Here is a 21,506-nt window from a genome sequence, read left to right as displayed (position 1 = left end):
TAGAGCAACCACACGGGCCCTTACAGCAGATGGTCCCCCCTACCTTATAGTCCGGCTGGAGATGCAGTACTTCCACATCGCATTCCACACGGTAGTGACATCAGCGGAGACCTCAGACATGCCCGAAAAAAATGTGCACGGCCCGGCGTTTCGAAAAACTGGCTACTAAAAGAAGTGACCAGCGGAAATATCTTCCGCGTTCACTCCCTGGCACCGCAAATTGCAGGCCTCATCCTTCACTTTCCATGCAAAATCCCACAGAGAGATTCATTCCATCTGTGCTTCAAGTCTTGAAGCTGCAGTCCCACTTCAAGTTGCTGCCCTTACCAGCTGATGCCAGATGACCAAGTAAGGGAAAGGCCCAGTATGTAGAACGCAAGACAAATGATGCCTCTTCTGAACAAAAGCTCTCCACCCACCACAACTTTTTCAGCCCTGTGCAACTCCGCTTCTTTTTTGTTCCTTCTAAGCAACTTCTCCTCCTGCGGCTCTCCCATGCATGCCCCCTGACCGTGATGGGGAGGGTCTATGCTGTGAGTTTCAACCAGAGAAAGAGAGGGAAACAGAGAGATAGAGATACGGCCCAAGTAATAGGTGGGCTCGTGTCCAACAATCACACAGCTCTCGAAGGGAAGGCCGCACTCAGGAGAGGGTGAAGGCCAGTTCAGCAGTTGGGAGGGGCTGTTTGGGGGAAAAAGGCTTGGATAAAATATGACGACATGCAAGTGAGGTTCAGGAGATGTAATGAGTTACACCCCCATGATCGGAATATTCCAATGAATTCAGACACTCAGATGTTTTTGGAGCACGCAGGAAAATAATAGCACTGAATGACACACACGTCAGCCCTACGCAGTTGTGAAGAGACTTCTTCAAGCGAATCTGCCCATCCATGCTCTAGCCAACAACCAGATCTATTCCAGACTGAGGCAAAGTTAAAAAAGACAGCAATCACCAGGCCACTGAAGTAATTAAGTATTTTCATGGTGGATGTTTACATAAGCCGCTGAAAGAATGTTCAATTCATAATCTTGTAGACATGTGACCCCCCCCCCCCCGAAGGTCGTCCAGACAGGCACTTATTGCATTTGTATAAAGTAGATCATACATTCCTTCATCCTTGGCGTAGACAACCCAAATGTCGTTTTCCCAGGCTATAATGGTATTGCTGAAGCAATAAAGCAATCAGGTTGTAAGAATAAGGCGAGCTCAAATTAAACTGTTAACTAACCTTGGAATGGCAATTCAAAATAAAAAGCATGTCCTGTGTTCAGGGCACAAAAATGTTGCGCTGAGTGTAAGGGAAACAGGACAGTTTTTCCACTAAAAACAGAAATCATGGTCGTTCGACAGGGATTTTGTGATATATTAGCCCCACAAAATGAAGGAGCATATATAGATGGATATTACATTCAAAGTAACAAAAGCGGAAACGGATTGTTTTTGCATTTCCAAATGTCACAAAAAACAACTCCCATTCATACTAAATCATACATACTGTACCCCGAATCCAAAGTATCCCATTAATTCCCCCTATCCTACACAATAGCAAGTGTTGCGACCTCACCTCAGAAAATTTGCAATTTATTTATTTATTTGTGAAACTCATTTTGTCTTGGACTATCAGACCTGGACTAAACAGCTGTTTATGTCTGTCAACTCTAATCTGACACAGATCCGAATAATTGACGTTGTAAGTTACTACTGGGAACTACAGGGTGACCTCATATGAGGAAAAAGAAGATAAAGCAGCCAACACACATATTTTTGGAATGTGGGTGGAGGTCAGAGTCCATTTTTGGTCATACATTTTTCAATGCATGTACAAAAGGTCTAAATCACTATCCTAACCCAACAACAATGGGCTTGACACAAACAACAAATGCACATTTTTTTTCTTCACCATTACAAAGGGCACTCTTGCATTAAAAAAAAAAAAGAAAAAAAGTACCATTCAAGGATGGCACAAAACCGCTGAACAGCAAACCAAAATTAAGTGCAAGAACTCATTTTGTCCATTTTTCAATAAAATGAACTCAAAATTATGTTATTGAGGTCCATGTTTAACTTGTATATCATTCCAAATCCGCAAAACAATATTAGGCCTACTAACGTTGAAGTAAGTAAGCGCAAGAAAGTCATGTCTGCCATCTAGTGGTGATTGCTGATATTATAACTTCAAATTAAAATTGAGCCTTGCATATTTGCTGGCCCACACGTGTGTCTTTGCATATTTGGAGATTTTGTTTTGTTTCATTTTTGGATTTTTCCCATTTTTTCACAGATTTTCTTCCTCATTCTCGGAAGGCCGTAGTCTGGATTCTAATCCGCAACCACAGTACTGTGAGGCCAATGTGATAATCTTGCTGCCCGGCCCCTGTGTTGGAGACAAAGCTTCATTAGGACATACTGACAGGGGTGGCTTTGCATTAATTGTCTCAGCTGCATTTCAGTTTTTCAGCAGCTGGAGTTTGATTGTTCGGTATAAGGAGCATCTGAGGCCTCTGTCATTATAGGCTGTGAATGACATGTGGCCGCCTTTATGGTCCCAACACAGCAGCAGGGGGATGGGCTCTGTAATTTATACAACATGACACAGGGCACGCAAAACCGTTTTGATAAACTTGGAACCTGCCCCGCGTGGGCGCACAGACATGCATATCACACACACACACGCACGCACGCAAACACGCACACGCACACACACACACACACACACACACACACACACACACACACACACACACACACACACAGAGAGCAGTGGTTAAAATAATCTGATATCTGGTAATCAAAGAACAAGACAACATGTTGGAGTGTGCCAGACTGCTCTCCCTTTTCCACTTTCCTCAAAAAGGATTTTTAATCTCATCTGAGGACACGACTGCCGTGTTTGTGTGAAAGGCGGAGAAATCCTGAAGCGTTTGAAAGACTCATAAATTGTGGATTCCCTCGCTATGCTTTATGTGACCTGCTAAAATGAACGGGCCACTAATGAGGGAGAGATTATGCAGGAGGTGAGAGGTGAACAGAGCAGTTTCCCCAGTGGGACCCAGATGGGATACATTGAGTCATCGCCTGCTTTTCAGTCAACGCTGAACACACATAAACAAAACCATTACAAAGTCAATAAAATGGCTGATTGTGTTAAATGATGGACAAGATCAGGATTTCTCGGAGAAATGAACAATAGTTCAGCCAGCTCGCAATTCACCAAACTAACGCTCGCCTCATACACACGTTCCCTCACAACTGGACAGACGTGAAGAAGCACGCTTGTGGATGTCTTCAGACCTACCTTTTGTAAAAGTTGTTGGGGTGCAAGCACAGCACGTGCCAGTAGTCCATGCAAAAGGCTTTAAACTTCCACATCCTGGGCACGGACAATCAAGCGGCAACACGGAATCCAACGACATTAAACATCAACATGGCAGCAAATAAGCAGGACCTTGCTCATGTATTCAGCCAACGAATTCATGGCATGGAAATCGGATTTATCCTCCTACTGGAGCGCAACCTCAGCGACTGGATGACAGCCGGAGCTGCTCTAACCTGCCAGTAACCACCACACCACTCCTGGAGCCGTCTCTGTCAACATGAGCCCACAACAGCAGGCGGACTGGGAACCCCTTTTGGACATGTTTGAACCAATAATTTATGCTTAAGATCCAGGCCCCCAAAGAAGTCCAGTATTAGCTGTGCTGGCTGTGTTTCGCAGCAATTCAGGTCAGTCAGTGTGTCCTCTCTGAAGGCTGGCTCCACACAGCGCGTCAGCCCAGAATCCTCGGAGACTTCATGGCCGCGGCTCCAGCTCCAGCCGGCACAGGTACCGGAATGTGGAGGAATGCCCGGGGCCGGGAGGAAGAATCTTGCTGTTCCCAGTCGAGCTCAAACTTTCCAGCGCTGTGTCCTATCCAGCCAAATTTTCCTCGCTTCTCCTCATCGTCTCGCTCTTGCCCTATCAGTCTCCCTCAGACAGGCACTGCCATCTGCAGAGAACCTCCCAGAAATGTGCCGAATGCGGTTGCCGGGCAACACTAGCGTACTCGAGAAGCTTCAAAAGGAAGCAGAGCAGCAACGGCTTTGATTGGCTGTTTTAGCGGATGGGCGGGACTGCGGCAATGCTGTGTGACCACATGTGTTCACGCATGTGTCAAGCAGGAAGACATTTGACAAATAAGGGATTCATGAAATCACTTTAATAGTGGGGTCACGTAAGGATGTCAGAAGAAAAACTGAGGTCAGGCATATAGGAACATCATAAACCTGGAAGAAATGAAAGCATTTTGGGATTCAATTTAGTGCTGTAGTGTTTGGCCGAGCGATCCAAAACTGAATGCCAATCAAAGCATCTTCTGGCCAATTGTTTGCCATTGAACACAAAGGCAGTGTTGTTGTTTCTCTGCAGCCGTTCAACCCGGACCTCTCATCAATATTCAGCCCAAGTCGGGTCAAGCAAACAAACAATGAGAATGATGCATAGTTACACAAACAAATGGGCCTTTGGGCTCAAATCACAAAAGGCAAATAAACACGAATATGTACTGATCAACATGCGAAATGTGGTTTGATCTGTTTCATCCGTCAACAGCTCTCCACGTGACGTTTCTTTTTCGGAACCTCCTGGCACCGGATCAGCCCTTCGCAAAATATAGAAGGAGCTTGGGTGTCAACAAAGGATGCACAGAAAGCCTGAATGGCAACGAGGGACACAAAGGAATGAATTAATCTACACACCATTCATCAGCCTTTTTCTCACAATTCACACCTCCTCATTTTCATGAGCCTCACAGCAAACAAGCTATTTTCTACACCGCGGTTCCCCATAGGCTTCTTTGGTCCCGGAAATATCACACTTATTGACGTTTTGTCGTCAATAATAAACAGAGACACAAGCATGCACCCCATTAAAAAGAAGCTTTCAAGCGACTTCCTTCTTTTGGATTAATGGAACATGACATTCAGTGGCAAAGTGTGGGTGGAAACAGTTTTTGTTCAGAACGCAAAAGAGCCTGTCAGGAAGAGCGATTAGTGCAGCATTAGGTGGCATGAAATGCAAATGGCTCTCAAACATAAATGACGGGGCTTTAATTAAGTTTAGAGTCTACAGGGCAGGGCAAAGGAAAAGAACACACAGTAAAGAACACACAGTACCATAAAAGATGATTCAGTTGGCATACATGTCCACTGGAGTGGCCAGTTGGTAAAAAAAATAAATAAATTGCTTGACGCCTATGATCACAACGCTTACTGCTACATTCTAGCACAGTACTTGCATTAGCCTGAACACAGTATTCTTTGCTTCTTTGACTATTTATCAACACAGACCTCTGCTGTAGAGAACTCCTCCCTTGGACGGCATCAATCTGCTCAATATGACTGGCAGGCATCCAAGCAGACGTTCACAACCTTCAGAGAAAGATTTTTCTGTCCCAGCCAAAAGTAAATAATTAAGTACATAAGAAAATTAACATTCTTGCTCCAGTCAGGAAACGCAAATGCTCTTAAGAATTGGGGAAGGGAGCAGGAGAATGTCAGTAAAGGTATCGTGAAAGAAGTTAGTCAGTGGATGTGGACAGATAACGGTGCTTGGAGTCTAGCGCCGCCCCTTGGGTACAGTACTGTTGTAGTCGATACGCCAACAGACGTATCTCGAAAAGTTGTACGCAAAGTTCAATTTTTGCCATACCCTTCACAGCGTGTTCTTGAGCCCTGCTTTGTCTGGTCCCTCACCTCGGACTTGTTTGCCATGCGTGACCCTGCCAGGGGCATCAAGTCCCAGACAACTTAGCTCCTGGGATCATATATATATATATATATATATATATATATATATCACTTACAAAACATATTGAAGTTAGATTGAGTCATGCTGTGTTCGTTGACCATGCATCATCTGCAGGTCAAAGACTTTGATACAGCGTTATTTCTATAGTGCTTTCAGAACTGCTGCAACAGCTGTGTAAAAGCACTTTCCAATAACAATAATAACAATAAGACAAGAAAACACATAAAACAACAGAACACATCACATAAAACATTGACAACAATACAATCGTAAGATCAAAATCTCTCTTGCCTAATATGGTGTTAATCAATACCGGCCTAAATGTAGCATAAATCTAAGGTCCATAAAAAGGCTTCGGCCCTGCAGCCCTGCAATTAAATGAGCTCATCTGAAGAGCCTTTTGACAGGTTCTTCTGGCCTCAATGCGAGCGGAGCAGCATTAAACTGCAGCACTCTAACACCGGCTGATATAGAGCATTGCAGCGCGGGGACCCCACTACTCGCTGGGACTGACCCAGTCAATCACTGATAAAGTGCCCTCAAGGATCTCGCCATGACCTTCCCTCAGTCATGTGCAGTCCATAAATACTTGAGTAGAAATTGGCCAGCTGCAGAGAATCATCTTTGCCATTGCTCGACCTCAAGGAGCACGAGGAGGTTGCGTGCCGCAGGGATGATAAGACGAGGGTCGGCGCAAGCATGCCAATGTTTATGACACAGCAAGGAGATTATAAACGGGTCCTTAATTCAACATGACTACTCAGTAAATTAATTAAACACCAGCTTTGACAAGTCAATTTGTGAGAGAGCGAAACCACCAAGTAAAAGAGAAACAAATCCCGCCTAGATAAACACATACACAAACGTACCAACGACAAGTGTGGTCACAATACATTTTTTTCATTTTCATTCCGACAGAAAATGATTAGGTTGCAGTACTTAAATCCCGACGCGGAGAGAGCACTCCACCCTTTTCCGACTGAGGACCACGGAAAAAAAGCAGAAATACAATACTGAGGCCATCTAAACCGGACCCAGTCAATCCCGTGGCGGCGCCTAGAAACTCTGTCCATCATAGTTCGAAACAGAATCGGTGATAAATGGCAGCCTCCAACCGTCACTGGAAACTAATCGAATTTACTGCTGGCAATGCGAACCAAACCAAGACATCGGTTGTACAGGGACAGAAAATGCTGCATCGGGAGGTTTGGTACTCCCGAATCACGCTGCACAGAACTCCCCGAGGGACAGAACTCCTGTCGAACGCCAAGTCCATAAAAGCACATGTAGACTGGTTGGGCGAAATCCCATGCACCCTCGAATACCCTGTATAGGACGAAAGCCACACCGCTCCTCTTTCAGCTGAGATTCAGCTTCCTGATGGCCTCTCGTCTCCAGCGCCTCAGTCGTGTTTCGCTTGGCCATCTGGTACCTAGTTTTTTTTTTTTTTTCAGGCCTTTTCAGCATCCCCATAGCACCCGTGTCCACCATCGGGATTAGGGATTGTCGCCACAACAGGTGCCAACCACCGACTCTGCACACCTCAGGGTGTCTACCAAGACGTTTGGGTCTACCAGGTCGGACTCGCCACAACAGGTGCCAACCACCGACTCTGCACACCCTGACAAGACGTTTGGGTCTACCAGGTCGGACCGGCATCTTTCCCCACCAACAGGCGGTGTACGGTTCACAGCTCAACCCCTCTCATCACCCAATTGTCCAAGACAAACCACATGTCTGATGAAACGACCCCAAAGTCGATCATCAAAATGCAGCCTCGGGTGCCCATGTGCCAAGTGCAAATACGGACACCCTGATGTCTGAACATGTTGTTTGCAGCTGTTTGGTACACGGAATCGGCCTTGTTATGAGTTTTTAATTTCATCCTCTTGGCTAATAACACGAGAGACTGTGTGTTGTTTTGTTGGACCTGACTGAAGCATTTCATATGGTAGATCACAGTAGTCTATTGGCTCATTTGCAGCACCAGGTGGCCATTAGTGGTAGCGCTCTAGAGTGGTTTGGATCCCACTTGGCAGGCAGGACATTTTGTTTAAGCCTCGGTTGGTCTTAGTCCCACTGTTGTACGTTTTTCCACAGGGTTCAGTTTTGGGGTCACTGCTGTTTGCATTGTATTTGCTACACCTGTGTTGCCTCTTAAAGCAACACACCGCTCAATTTCTTGCCCAGCGTTGGATTAGTCAGTCTGTACCAAGAATAAAAGTACAAATCTTGATGGTATCTGATTCCATGAATAAAGTTCAGGCTGATTAGGTTTCAAAATAATGAAATAGCCCTCATGCGGCCATACTGGACATTTTTGAGCAGTTGACATAATCCGTGCGACGTGTTCCGTGCTGTGCACGAACGAGACTGTTCCCTCTGGATTTGTTTCCTGGACTATTGTGTTCTAAAAATGCCGCAAGTGTCGTCAAGTAGTCCCATAATTTAGATAGCACGCCAAGGCCGGATCTAGACAGGCATGTATGAGGGGGCAGCCACAAACCTTGAGGGGGCATTGTGTTCCAGCACGTTAACATGTCTAACTGACAAATTCACTCACTTGGATGCGACCACACACCCTGTTCGAGGAAAATAGGCAACAGTTTATCTCCTAGAAGAATTTGGTTTCAGGGTTTTGGTTGTTGTTGTTGACTGAACAAATAAAGACTTTCAAGAAAAATTTTAACTTTTGTTTTTATTATGTTATTCGGAATTAGGTATGTCATGACACAACACTATGAATGAGTTTCACAAAGCTCAGTTGCTTCGCATTTGCAGTTTAAAGCTGCAAACTTTAGAAACCTGACACTGGATGATTTCAATACTGACGGGTGATTGGAAGTTGGGTCTCCACTCACTGCAGACAGCTCTCCCTCACAGCGAGCTGACAGCAGGCCGATACTCTGAGCAGAGTGAAAAGGCAAGATGGAACGGAGTCGAGAAACATGACAGTCAGAGTGTTTTTCATTTCCTTCCACTTTTTCCCCCCCAATGAAATTTTATGTTGTGTTGAATCCCCCAGAGACAAACAAGAACAGAAAGAAGCTGCACATTTTGAGCATGACGTCTCTGATCCACTGGTGAAAGGACACTGTATTATTCACATTGTATCATTGCCTCTCCTAATTGAATCGAAGAGAAAGACCATTAGGTCAATGATCGTCACCAAAATTTATGTGAGTGATGTGCCCCCCACCCCCGACTCCCACCGAAACACACACCCACCGAAATCCTTGATAAAGCCATTTAAACATGAAGTCATAATTAAACGTGGATGAAGGCCAGACCTGAAAGGATGCCATGGGAAAGTTCTCCCCCTGGTGGCAAAGTGGAGTATCGCCCACACTCAGGGCGGACAGGATGGGGAATTCAGCAGAATGTAACCCACATTTTCTTTTTAATTTATCAAACATTCACGTCGTACAAAAGCACAGCTAAACAAGGATTATGTTTGCTGGATCGGTCAAATGTCATCTTAAGTATTTTTTTTCCCCGATCAAACCCTTGTAAGGACTCCTGGCTTTGTTCAGATGTGTGGAGTAGCTTGCTGGAATAGACTAGAGAGCAGATAATAGAATTTCATGTCCGCCCAGAGAGGAGCAATGAGGAGATAATCCGGCACGGAAGGCAGGGCTCCATTTTATGTACTAATATGTCACCCACATGGTAGAGTACAGCTGTTTCGCCGCCAGCCTGAGAGCAGCCACGCAGAAGGAAGGTGAAGTGAAAGAAAAGATAGAAAAGCAAAAAAGGTGGGTGGACTAAGGATGCAGAGGTCAATTCTAAACTCTTCCAGGTTGAGGCTTTGTGTATAATCAAAAACCACATGCAAGCTGAGTTACAACTATCAAGCGGGTATTACGTTCCACTGGCTGGCTTGAGGTGGGTACCATGCCATGGAGCCTCTGCAAAGCGTTTTGTTTGATTTTTGAAGGCCTTTCATACCTTGAGGCTAAAAGCAATACAACTGAGGGAGAGTGATGAGATCCCTGTCAATGACCGCCGGTAACACAGAACCTTATGGACACTTCACCGTCTTTTACTTCCCATCCCGGTGTGGCTCACAGATTCAAATCTGTGGGAGGAATCAGCACGTCTAGTGTGGAATAAGCAAATTCAGCACACGTAAGAAAACAATGCGCCCGACGTTACAAGATAGTGTGTCGTCGTACTGCAAGTGACACAACATCCGTCCTGATAAACATATCCACTTCTTCTGCCGGGGGAACAGAATGTTCTGGAGGTGCATCTGTTTCTGAAGCTCTCCTCTGTGCATCTGCTGTCGGCAAAGGCAGCGCCTTATTATGGTCTGTTTCAAGCCTCTGATGCATCAGCACTAGCAGGTCCCCCGAGGAAACTTTAACTCACTGAGACGTGCAGCCGAGAGCACGGCGCATCCAGCCGGCTTGATGGTCTTTGAAAATGACGGCAAGGCTCAGGAGCCAACGCTCAGGGAAACGTCACAAATGTCCAGCTGTTGATGTTTCAGCGACAAGCTGCGTGAACTGAGGAAAGCCTCCGCCAAAGCTTGACTGACCTCTGTTTGCCAACGCCAAAAAGCTACTGTCACGTTTGTACGCGGGGGGGAGGGACTAGCGCTTGCTCGATTGGGTGACGCTAGCTTTATATGGCAACAGAAAGCCTTGCGTGATCCTCTCTAACCTGCTTACTGAAGGGCAGCACAACAGCCCAGCGGTTAGCAAGTCTTGCCTTTGCATATTCTCCTACTCTAAATTGGCCACGTGTGTCAATGTGCGTGTTAATGGCTGCTGTCTACTTTTCGTGTCGGTCCTGTGATTAACAGGTGATCTGTCCATCCCACCTCTCCCCCTAAATCAGGTGGGGCACACTCCTTCCTCGCAAGCCTCAATACGATGAGCATTGCAGAAAATAGACATATGTTCTACGGGGTGTTGTTTCTTTCCCCTTAATTTGTTCTGTTGGAGCTTTTCAGGTTAAATACTGACGCTTGAATGGCTGCTAATTTCTCAAAGTCAATAAAAATAAATTAGCTCTGAGTAATAATCGTAAAAAGGAGTGTTAAATTCTAGTGATTGGGATGAATTCATCCAATGTCGGCTTGAAAATGGTCACAATACAGATGTGTCAACATCAAATGTACATCACCCTTGAAGCCTTCAATCCACATTGCACGATTTCCGACCAATCCAAAGTAGATTAAAATGTGCAAAGAAATTCAGCAGCTAACAGTGGACAAATAAACAAAGCTGATTATATACTAAAGCTTCAGCAAAATGAACCAAAAGCGTCTTGTATACTGAATGAATTATGAACGCACAACTTGAATTTAAACAAGTGTGCAGCAAATTCAGATGTGTGAACGTGAAAAAAGAAATCACATCATCCATGTAAAGTCATAGATAAAGTTTCTCGATGCAACCTGTGAATTTTGACGCTGAATAATAATGACTCTAAAATGTCAGCAGCAATGTCAGCTGTAGTCACGTTTGGCATTGCACTGTCAGAGCAATTGCCAGACGGAGAGGGGGGGGGAGGATCAAAAAGGCTAACGCGATGACACGGCTGTACATACACACTGCCTGTTTCGGTGCTTCAACAAATGATTCACTTCCAGCTCTGCAGCATTTTGCCCACATGCACTGACGCCATGTGTGCTGACAGCAGGCTCTGTGCCAGCCCATGTGCTGGCGATGCAATGCAGACGTTGCCTCACGCAAGCGCACGAAGCACTGTGGGAGCTTTACAGTCAATGTGCATTGCTCTTCCTCTGAAAAGGCTCAGGGATTGAAAAGGAGAATGTTCAGTCAGCTGTGGTGACGCACTGACTATTTCGTCAGCGCTGGCATCATTTGAGCCTGAGCGGCGTACAAAGACCCTCTCAGCTAATCATGGGACATGGGCATTCCTGTTGTCGCAGCTTCTTGACATGAACACGCTCTCGGAATGTCAATAAAGCTCGACGGTGTTCACTTGGCACCGTGAGTATGAAAAGTAACCTTCATTTGAGGCTTTGTGCGCACAATGATGAAGCCTCCTTGACGGCAATGTCACAGCCATGACACTCAAGCCATCAAGCTGTGGCGTGTGTTCATCAACAACTGGCATTACAATCGGTTTCCATCCATCATTTTCAATACTTCTCATCCTGTGCCGATTCCGCTGCGTGCGAGAGCCTGTCCCAGCTAACTTTGGGAAACTTGAAAAGAAATGAACAGAAAAATGAATTGATTGAATCCATCAATTTTCTCGTACTGCTTCTTCTCACTTGGGTCACAGGTGAGCTGGAACCTATCCCAGACTGTGGGCAAAAGACGGCGGCACACCGTGAACTGGTTGCCAGCCAATAACAGGGCACATACACACGCCTTATGTTAAATGAATTGGAATATCCGTTGTGTTTACTATTGGAGGGGGAAATGTGTGGTGACCTACACAGAAGAATCCCACTGACAGTGTAATTGTATTGGTGTTCCTTGTTCCATTATTCCCGTTTCAAACTGTGAAAGTTAGCCACAGAAAGAAAAGGTAAGATCTCACCTCAAAGATGAAGGCCCTCGGCACGCGGAATGAAAAACTTTACGGATACTCATCACAAAGAAAATTCTATTCCTCAAGTCTGCTCTGTTATCTTCAAACTATAGCCTCATAACTTGGTAAAATGTCAAGAGCAAAATAGGCCCTCTATTAACGATCAAACCCCATCTATTTTGAATATCTATGTGACTGAATCAATTTTCTGACTTGCGCACCCGGTGTGGTTACTTTTTGCAAAGGTTTGTACACCTAACTTTGCACATCACACGTTCATTTGCAGCGCAACAAATTATACACAACGGTGTTTCGAAATATACTCTCACGCCATCATAATTTACAGGTTTCAAGCCAAGCCAAAATGTCTGCCTCCCTACAGAATGGACGACTGAAGCGTGCTTGAAGGCATAGACGGCCTTCAGACAAGTCATAGACACCTGGTCTTATCCTGGCAGTGCTGTAGGCCAAGCATTGGAATTTCCCAGGAGCCCGCCAATGAACATGAAATGACATTTAGAACAGATCGGGCTCCTCTTGATTCTGTTCCTCATTAAAGGACCATTGGCCAGACACAGAGAGCCCCGCAGTCACTTTGACTGGTAGCGAAACCAACACATTCGCAGCATATGTCCCTTGTCCTTTAACAGGAGAAGACACAAAATCATCAATTTGCACATTGCTGAATTCTGCCTGGGCAGACATGTTACTATTCTTTTTGGGGTGCAGCGGAACCAAATCCAACTAAAAAGCACTCACAAGAGCACTAACCAGTGCCAGAGTCAAACAAGTCCCACCTGGTTGGACAACTGAAAAGTCGTAAATGGATTCAAGATTATTCCCATCCAGTCCCGTAGGTGGGGAGCCCAATGCAAAAGAGGTTGATATCACTGAAATTGAAAGACAAAAAAATTGTTGTGTTTGGTTGAGTTTTCACACTAATAAACAAAATGCCACACCAAAGCTGAATATTATTTAGGAAGCTACTTCCTGGTTGATTGCAAGTCGACACAAAAATGGTACAATTGAAAGTGGGTATCGGGTTCAATTCCAGCTCCGGCCTTCCTGTGTGGAGTTTGCATGTTCTCCCCGGGCCTGCGTGGGTTTTCCCCAGGTACTCCGGTTTCCTCCCACATTCCAAAAACATGTGTGGCAGGCTGATTGAACACTCCAAATTGTCCCTAGGTGTGAGTGTGAGCGCGAATGGTTGTTTGTCTCTGTGTGCCCTGTGGCTGGCAACCGGTTCAGGGTGTCCCCCGCTTACTGCCCGAAGACAGCTGCGATAAGCTCCAGCACCCCCCGCGACCCTTGTGAGGAAAAGCGGAAATGGATGGATGAAAGGGGATTGCTGTTTTTTTTTTTGTCTCAGGGTGGACTGCTGGACTGACGACAGTGAAAATCAAGTTTAGTCATGATTTCTTTTTTCATTTCCATCCCTTTTGAAATCATGTGCCAAATGGATTAAGGCTATTGCTTCATGCTTTCATGCTTGGAGGAAGTTATCAACAAATTGATTTGCACCAAAATGTAACTGTCTTTTTTCTCACCCTCTCCACAATGTTTCAATGGACAACATTAGTTTGTGAGTTATGCTAATGACGAACATATTCAAGTGCAGAAGAAAATACAAGTTGCTCTATCATGATTTGTGGAAATTAAAAAAAAAAAAAAAAGGAATGGTACTGTATTTCTAATCAAGCCTATAATTAAAGTCTAATCGCTGAGGGAACTTGACCATCCGCATGATTGCATGCATGGAAACACAGGAGATTTAAACCAGCAAATAACATTCACTGTGAAGGGCTGTGGAGACCCGTGAAGGTCTCATTTTCATTTAGATGGCTGAAGGCCATCTACTATATGCTATTACTTGTAGATTGAGACATGGGAGGGTAATCTAGCTCCACATGATGCACAAGCTGTTAAGTATGAGCGTGAACATTTATCAATAATTGCACATAGATACTACATGGTTGTTGAGGAATCAGGCGGTCCACACAGTCGTGAGTGGCACACTGCATGTCAAGAAATTTCTATGAAGGCAAATAAGGTAGCAGAGCGCTTCATCCGGCTAATATGGATGATTTCTTCAAAGATTTTTGTTAAACATCACACCTCGCCAAACTCTTAAAGCCTCACAATTGTGAACACAAGATTTTTGACTGTGGCTGTTTTCCAGTCAATGGGACTCACTCCATCTCTATTACAATTTGGATCCAGATGTGGGCACCAGACACTGGGGCACACACACGCCAGTCAGCTGGAAAAGGTACATACAGAAACAATAACAAAATAAGGATGTATCTATATATATACATATATATTCTTTTCTATTCGTGCTCGATGTACAACTTCAGTTGCTCAAGAGCCCGGGGTTTCCGTTGTCATATTTTGGACTTTATATTGTACTACACATTTTCAATGAAGGACAGGTCTGGGCTGCTGGCAGACCGGTCTAGCACTCACACTCTTTTACTATGAAGCCACATTGTTGTACATGTGCAGAATGTGACTTTGCATTGGCTTGCTAAAATAAGCAGGGACATCTCTGAGAAAGATATTGCTTGGATGGCAGCATACATTGCTCCAAAACCTGTCAATCTGTAAATCCCATGTTAATCGTGCTTCACAGATCTCCATGCCATGGGCACTGGCTTTGCAATGATACCGGTCCAAATGTTCCTTTTTGTCTTTGGCCTAGACTAGAGGAAACTAGATCCCCAATTTCCAAAAACAATTTGGAATGTGGACTCATCAGACCACAGCACGGTTTTGCATTTTGCGCCAGCCCATCTTTGATGAACTTGGGCCCAGAGAAGAACCTGGTGGCATTTCTAGGTGGTAGGGTTATAACTTATGTGTGTGTGTGTGTGTGTGTGTGTGTGTGTGTGTGTGTGTGTGTGCGCACGCATTAATACAAAAGGTGCAAGAAGCATCCATCGACATTTTCCGCGGCAACCCGATATTTAAGCAACAATCACCTGCATGACCCTCATAACAGCTGTCATGACAACAAAAAACATTAATGTCACCACATGTGGTGTCATGAATTCTTCAATCCTTCCGTCTCACTTCCATATATTGTCTCACTTCCATATATTCCACCTTGCTGCCCCTCCCCAGGAAAAGCAACGTTGTTTACCAAGCACCGAGAGGGAACGTGAGAGGACAGAACAGAGTCCGGATGCCATACGTGACTCAGCACTGACACCACACACAGAGGACGGCTTCCACCTCTACCCACCCGCCTGGCACCTCCATGAATGAGCCAGCGCCACGCCATGCGGCGGGAACCGTCTGGCCATGCGGACCACTGAGTACGCTACTCACATGTCATACAGCCGGTATCCGATGGCGGAGCCTGGTCTGCTGGGGTGGGATCCGGGCTCTCTCATCCGACGAGGATCCGTGCTGCTCACCACGGCTCGCCACACGCTTGGTTTGTCCATCCTGCCTGCGTGCTGGTCAATGAGACTCGGTGACGGTGGGACGGCGTGCGCACACGAGGCTCGCTCACGTTCACTCTCCCCTCTCACTCGTCCGGTCACAAACACAGGCTGCCAGGGAGCAGTGTGTGTGATGTAACGAGGAGCAGCCAAGCTGCCTGGGGGTGGGCGGGGGTAAGGATCTCGTGATGCTGCCGTAGGAAGGGTGTGTTGTCGACTTTCAACGCCTTATGAGAGTGCAGCTTTAAAGGATGTCGGGTGATGCGAGACGGTGGCCAGGGACGCAGCTTCTTGAAACTGCCACGACAACTACAGAAAGATGTATTTGGCTCTGCACGCATCAGCGTACGCCCCATTCCACCCTCTTCTTCCACTTAGTAGTACAGTCCTCTTCAAGGCCACTGGATTGGTTCCTTGGTCTCCATAGAAACAGGAGGATGTGTCAGAGGTAGGGCTCATCATGATGCCTTTTCTCTCCTCACCATCCTATTTTGTTTTCACTCCTCTTTCTCTTTGCCCATTCCTCATCTCCTTGCAGAGACTACCCCCCCCCCCCATGTCATTCCGCAAATCAATGCACCTTCTCTGTGGTGTCAATTCAAAACAGACAAGGCTGTCCAAACCATTCAGGACGATTGCAAAGATGCTCCATGGACACAGTTGATGATGTCTGCAGAGCAACAATGAATATGCAGCAACAAAAGATATTTGTGGAAAAAAAAAGCTGGAAACCATGAGAGATAAGATTTCAGTGCAATACAACACGGCTATTGTATCTCACACAAGGTATCGCGATACTAGAATTTCAAGTTCGAAATATTTAAGGTAAGAGTCTTCAAAATGCCAAATATGTCTGGAATGCATCTAATCTTTGCATTTTAGTTTTGACACCAGTATCCTATTTGCAGCGTGGCAGGCAGACAAACGGCCCCATGGAGAACAACCTTGTAAGGGTCACTTCTACAAACACATAAACGGTCTCAGAAGGATGCGTTTCATCAGGCTCACAGTCTTTCTGCTTTGTCAGAGTTGAAACCGAGACGACAACTCGTGCTTTCAGACCTTTGCTGTTTTCTTAATGAACCTGCAAGTGGCAAATTGTACGCGTATGTCATCGCAGCGCAATTACACCGCTTGTACTCCTAATTATCAAGGAAGAGTGTTGATCCCTCCAGCTCTGACATGCTCTGATGAGCTGCGCGTGCGCATTTGAACAAATCTGCATGCGTGCGTTGTATGCATATATTACATCGCTCTTTGATACAAAACAATGCATCCACACACCTCTCTTCATCTCTGAGCTAATTGTTGGCAGATTATCTTGATACGACAGCTCCCTATCAGTGGCAATGTGTCACCTCCCTTACATATTAGGTGTGGGATGAAACACTGACATTGTGATTGTTTTCTCTCACAGGATAAATGCAACACAATTGTTCCTTTGACGAATAAAGACAAGAATGGAGAAAAAATGGTGGCATCATAAACAATGTCTTGAGCCAATGATTACTAGTGGAGGTCATAATTTTGCGCAACTGATGCACACAAGTCAAATTAGCATGAGAAAATCATTCTTTGTCGTGTGATTGTAACCCGTGGTGACTTCCTGTGTGACAGAAAGGCAACACATTGCTAGTAGGTTGCGTGTGAGCATTTAGTTTTATTTTGCAACGTTGGTTACGAGCTGGGAGAAACGCTACCTGGTCAGAAGCTTACGGCCACGTAAACATTTCAAATGAAAAAAAAAGTTTTTATCAGCGAAACCTGCTTTTTATGGGACTATAGAAGCGGCAGCCGGCTTCGGGCACCTCAGACTAGAATTAGGCAGAGCAAGACCAGCGGGTCTTATTTTCACAGCCGTTGACTTCTTTCATTCGGCCCATTCACAAGTCAATAGTTGGTGAAACATAATTAGATATTAGGGCTGAAAAATAATTCACAACCAATATGTAGCACGAGAGAAACTTGATCACAATCAATAGAAATTGCACCCATATCGACCCCGACATTCTGCGCACTATAGGCAGAGGCGACATGATGACGTTAGATTTGTCCCACAATTGTATTGTATTGTATTCTATTGCTATTTTTGTTTAATTGGTACCTTTTCATCATTGTAAATGTTTAACATTTTTATCTTTAATTAATGTAATTGTGTTTCTCATTTGAAATAGAGAAAAAAGCAATAATTATCGATAGACATATGAAATATGTACGCTCAGCTCAACTAAAAAAACGTTCATGTTTAATAAGATGTTTATTTATTCTTTATATTGACCATTTAATTTGACTTTTTCATAGTTGTTTTAACCTCTTATTTTGTATCGAAATATACAGACAATTAGGACGTTTAAAAAAAAATCCACCTGTTGCTGAATTCAAACCTTCATTCATGAATGTTACAAACTAAATTACTTTATTAGATCTCTTTTCAGGGTTTTTCCTGCGTTCATAATTGCGTTGTGGGTACCTCCAGCTAATTTTGTCCTGCCCCCAGCCAGACCGATTGATATCGCTCAACACAGCGTAAAGTGCCAGTTGTGCTGATTGAGAGAATAATGTCCCTCTGCGGCAGAAACGTATTTTAACTGCAGATGCAGCGTTGCGCCACTATGGAGGCACTACAGCAACAGGAGTGCACCGGAAAGAACTAAAGCGACTGCCGAAGAAGAAACAGAAAAAAAGTCAAGTATTTTTTCGCCGCTAGTCGGTGCTATATCGTAGTCCTGATTTTCCCTGGCCAAATGTACAAACAGGTAAATATTGCCTGCCCCCCCCCCCCATTAAAGCATGTCGCTTTGACTAAAGAAAAGCTTCCTTCACATCAAAGTGATGCTTACGATTTTTAGCGTTGCAGATATGGCAGGGAAAATCACCCTTTTTTAAAACGCGACCTCACGAGAAGGAAAGTCAAGGGTCCAGGTGAAATCAACGCAACAAGCAGTTAAGATGTAAGAATTCACTCACTGGTGAAAGCGAGGGTCAGAATGCGGAACAGGATGAGTCGGCGAGGCTACATAAATCCGTTTCCAATTAGGATCATAACAACACGAAGCCAACATGTACGTGATTGGAACATGATTTTTTTTTTTTTTAATTCCTCTTTCCATATCTTCTCAAAAACACATGAGCCAGTGGCTTTGACAAGCAGTGGCGAAATCAATTTGCCTGGCTCAGGCATACTGAGGAATGCATGCACTGTTATTGATGCCAAAAGCACTGCACCTCAACACAGCACGCAATCGCTACCTCCCTTGTGAGACAGCCATCAGCCAGCTGCAGGCTGGACACATTAAAAAGAAATGAGCTGGCGGCAATTCACAAAGCAGCAGAAGAGAAGGAGTACCTAAAGGTAGTACCTAAAAACACTCAACTAATAAAAGTTACAAAAACTAAAGTGTGTGTGTGTGTGTGTGTGTGTGTGTGTGTGTGTGTCTCTCTCTCTCTCTCTCTCTCTCTCTCTCTCTCCTTTTTTTTTAAATGGAGGACACTGTGTGCTCATACGGCACAGGTGGACATGGACCACAGTGTGCTTGAAGACTCAAGCACTCAAGGTTCAAAATAATATACCGGCACAAGTGTCTCAAACAAAGGTGGCCCCACCACACAAGCTATGAGCCCATCATTCTTCGAAGCAAGTTTTAATAAATGAATGCTTAAACACGATGATAGTCATATTCTTATTGGCACCCTCAATTGAAAGTATGTTTCCTGTAAAAGAAAGTGAGTCCGTTGAATTTTACAGAATTCGTGCACGTCATGGCGCATGGCCAGGATGGTCCCACCTCTGCCTCAATTTGAGCCAGAAAAAAAACCCTGTGACTGTATTCGATATATTATTGTTATTTTACTATCATGATTATTACGATCACCCGATGTGCTCGAATAAATAGCGCCGATTCGAAATGAAAAAAATACATATACTGTATTGAGAAAGGTTTTTACAAATTTACATACATTTGTCAACCAGTGTAAACAACCAAGTAAATGCAGCAAAATGGCCATCTCCAGCTGTCAATATATCTTACATGCAGGTTCCTTTTTCACAACCTTTGTGAAACGTTGCATGTCACATAAGCTGTCCAGCTAGGTGCTGTGTTTCTCCCCGGTAGAAGTCTGAAGTGGGAGGGGCTCCCACAAGGCACCGTGACCTGGATGAGTTAGCAGTCAGGGCACACACGGAGGAGCAGTGAGGCTCAAATGCTGTTTCGAATTGACAAAAGAGCCGTACATTCACGGTTTAACTGAAACACCTTTCCACACTAAAGCTCAAGCTCCGAGGCATCCATGAGTGCGCACGTGTGTACAGAACACACTTATGTGGTTAAATTCATTATCTCAGCACATTTTCTGCCCAACTCTGGCCCTACCCACCTGGACATGCAGCGAGGTGACCTTTTTTACATCCAAGTATCACATACATTGGCCTCCTGTGCACAGTCCTTAGTCACCATATGCTTGCTTGAATCCCACCGGCCACGTAAGATCTGGGCCGACAGGCTGCACATCTGTTTGTACGGCAACGAATACATTGTGTGTCTCCTCGACTGTACATATTGTGCCAAACACACAAGCACCAGTGCAGACCTCAAACTGCAAATGAGTTCCAAGCTGATATGCTCATATAAGTTTCACTGAAAGCCGGCTTGTAGTCAAATGCCTGAATCAAGTACATTATTAAAAAGACAAAAATTAAGAAATAAAAAGAAGGCCTGAATGCAGCACGTCACACATGGGCAGTCCGGCCAGCAGAAATGCTGCAAGCCTCCAATTCAGTCTGTTTTCACAGTTGTTTTTTTTAAATTTAATTCATTACAAAAGAAAAGCAACATATCCACCCATTATCCTAATTCAAATGAAAACGAGCAGAGGGGAGAATAAATCTCTTTTTAGATCAAATAAATTTCACATTCATACTTCCGTCTAGTCTCTCTTGATACATGATCAATCTTTAAAAAAAAAAAACTCTTTTATAAAATGATAATAATTTAATATCTTTGATGTAATAAGCTTTTTGAATACATATAATAACTTTTGTCTCTATGTTTAGATGGCAGAACTTCACACCTCTCACTATTATTTTCTTTCATATTCTTATGAGCCTCATATACTGTTTTAAACATTGAAACTGACGGTTTAAATGTTGAGAGCAAATTCATGAAGGCCTTTCAAATTCAGAATGACAATAATGATCTCAGCACGGAAGCGGTTCACATAATTTTTCGCCAGCTGCTGTCGGATGATGAATTCTCACTCATTTCCAGCTCATCACTCTGTGATTGACTGCCGACTAGTCCATGATGTACTTTTCTACCTTTTGCCGGGTGTCACCAAGAACAAGCAGTGACCCTGAACAGGATGTGCAGTGGTGTAAAGTGGCTCAGCCTCTTTTGAATTGATTTCACACGTTCGATTGGCCACCAAAGAGCAAGTTCTGGACAATCTGACACCCCCAAACAGAACAAGTGTCCTTGTTCTTGTTTGGGCTCTTTCTTATCAAGCCGAGACGAGACGCTGCAGTGTGACAATCATACCTCTGCTCAGTGCATATGAACAAGAGTCCTGCTGCAATAATCTGACTCGCACCCCTTTTTTTCTCCCAGGCTGCTTCGTGTGTGTGTGTGTGTGTGTGTGTGTGTGTGTGTGTGTGTGTGTGTGTGTGTGTGTGTGTGTGTGTTGTTGGGGGCAGCCACACGCTCAGGAAAAAACAGTGATTTCTCCAACAGAGTGGTGTTGCACCCTAGTGGAATAGGTTATCA

General features: G+C 44.6%; 1 protein-coding gene across 7 annotated transcripts in view; it reads right to left on the bottom strand.

Moving 5' to 3' along the window:
* iqsec1b (IQ motif and Sec7 domain ArfGEF 1b) overlaps positions 1-21,506 on the bottom strand; it is a 108,858-nt gene that overhangs the window by 42,610 nt on the left and 44,742 nt on the right. The window contains exon 1 of one of the 7 annotated variants that reach the window (XM_019856535.1): positions 15,632-15,852. The exons of 4 other annotated variants lie outside the window; for them this stretch is intronic. In XM_019856535.1, coding sequence (XP_019712094.1) covers positions 15,632-15,750 — 119 coding nt within the window. In that variant the 5' untranslated portion in view covers positions 15,751-15,852. Of the gene's footprint in view, positions 1-43; positions 502-3,298; positions 3,937-15,631; positions 15,853-21,506 lie in introns of those variants that run through there. 2 more of the 7 variants (XM_019856540.1, XM_019856539.1) reach the window with 2 other exon arrangements.

The sequence above is a fragment of the Hippocampus comes genome, unplaced genomic scaffold (assembly GCF_001891065.2).
Source record: "Hippocampus comes isolate QL1 unplaced genomic scaffold, H_comes_QL1_v1.1 scaffold283, whole genome shotgun sequence".
NCBI lineage: Eukaryota > Metazoa > Chordata > Actinopteri > Syngnathiformes > Syngnathidae > Hippocampus > Hippocampus comes.
Note: the sequence above shows the minus strand (reverse complement) of the source record. Positions and strands in the feature narration are given on the sequence as shown.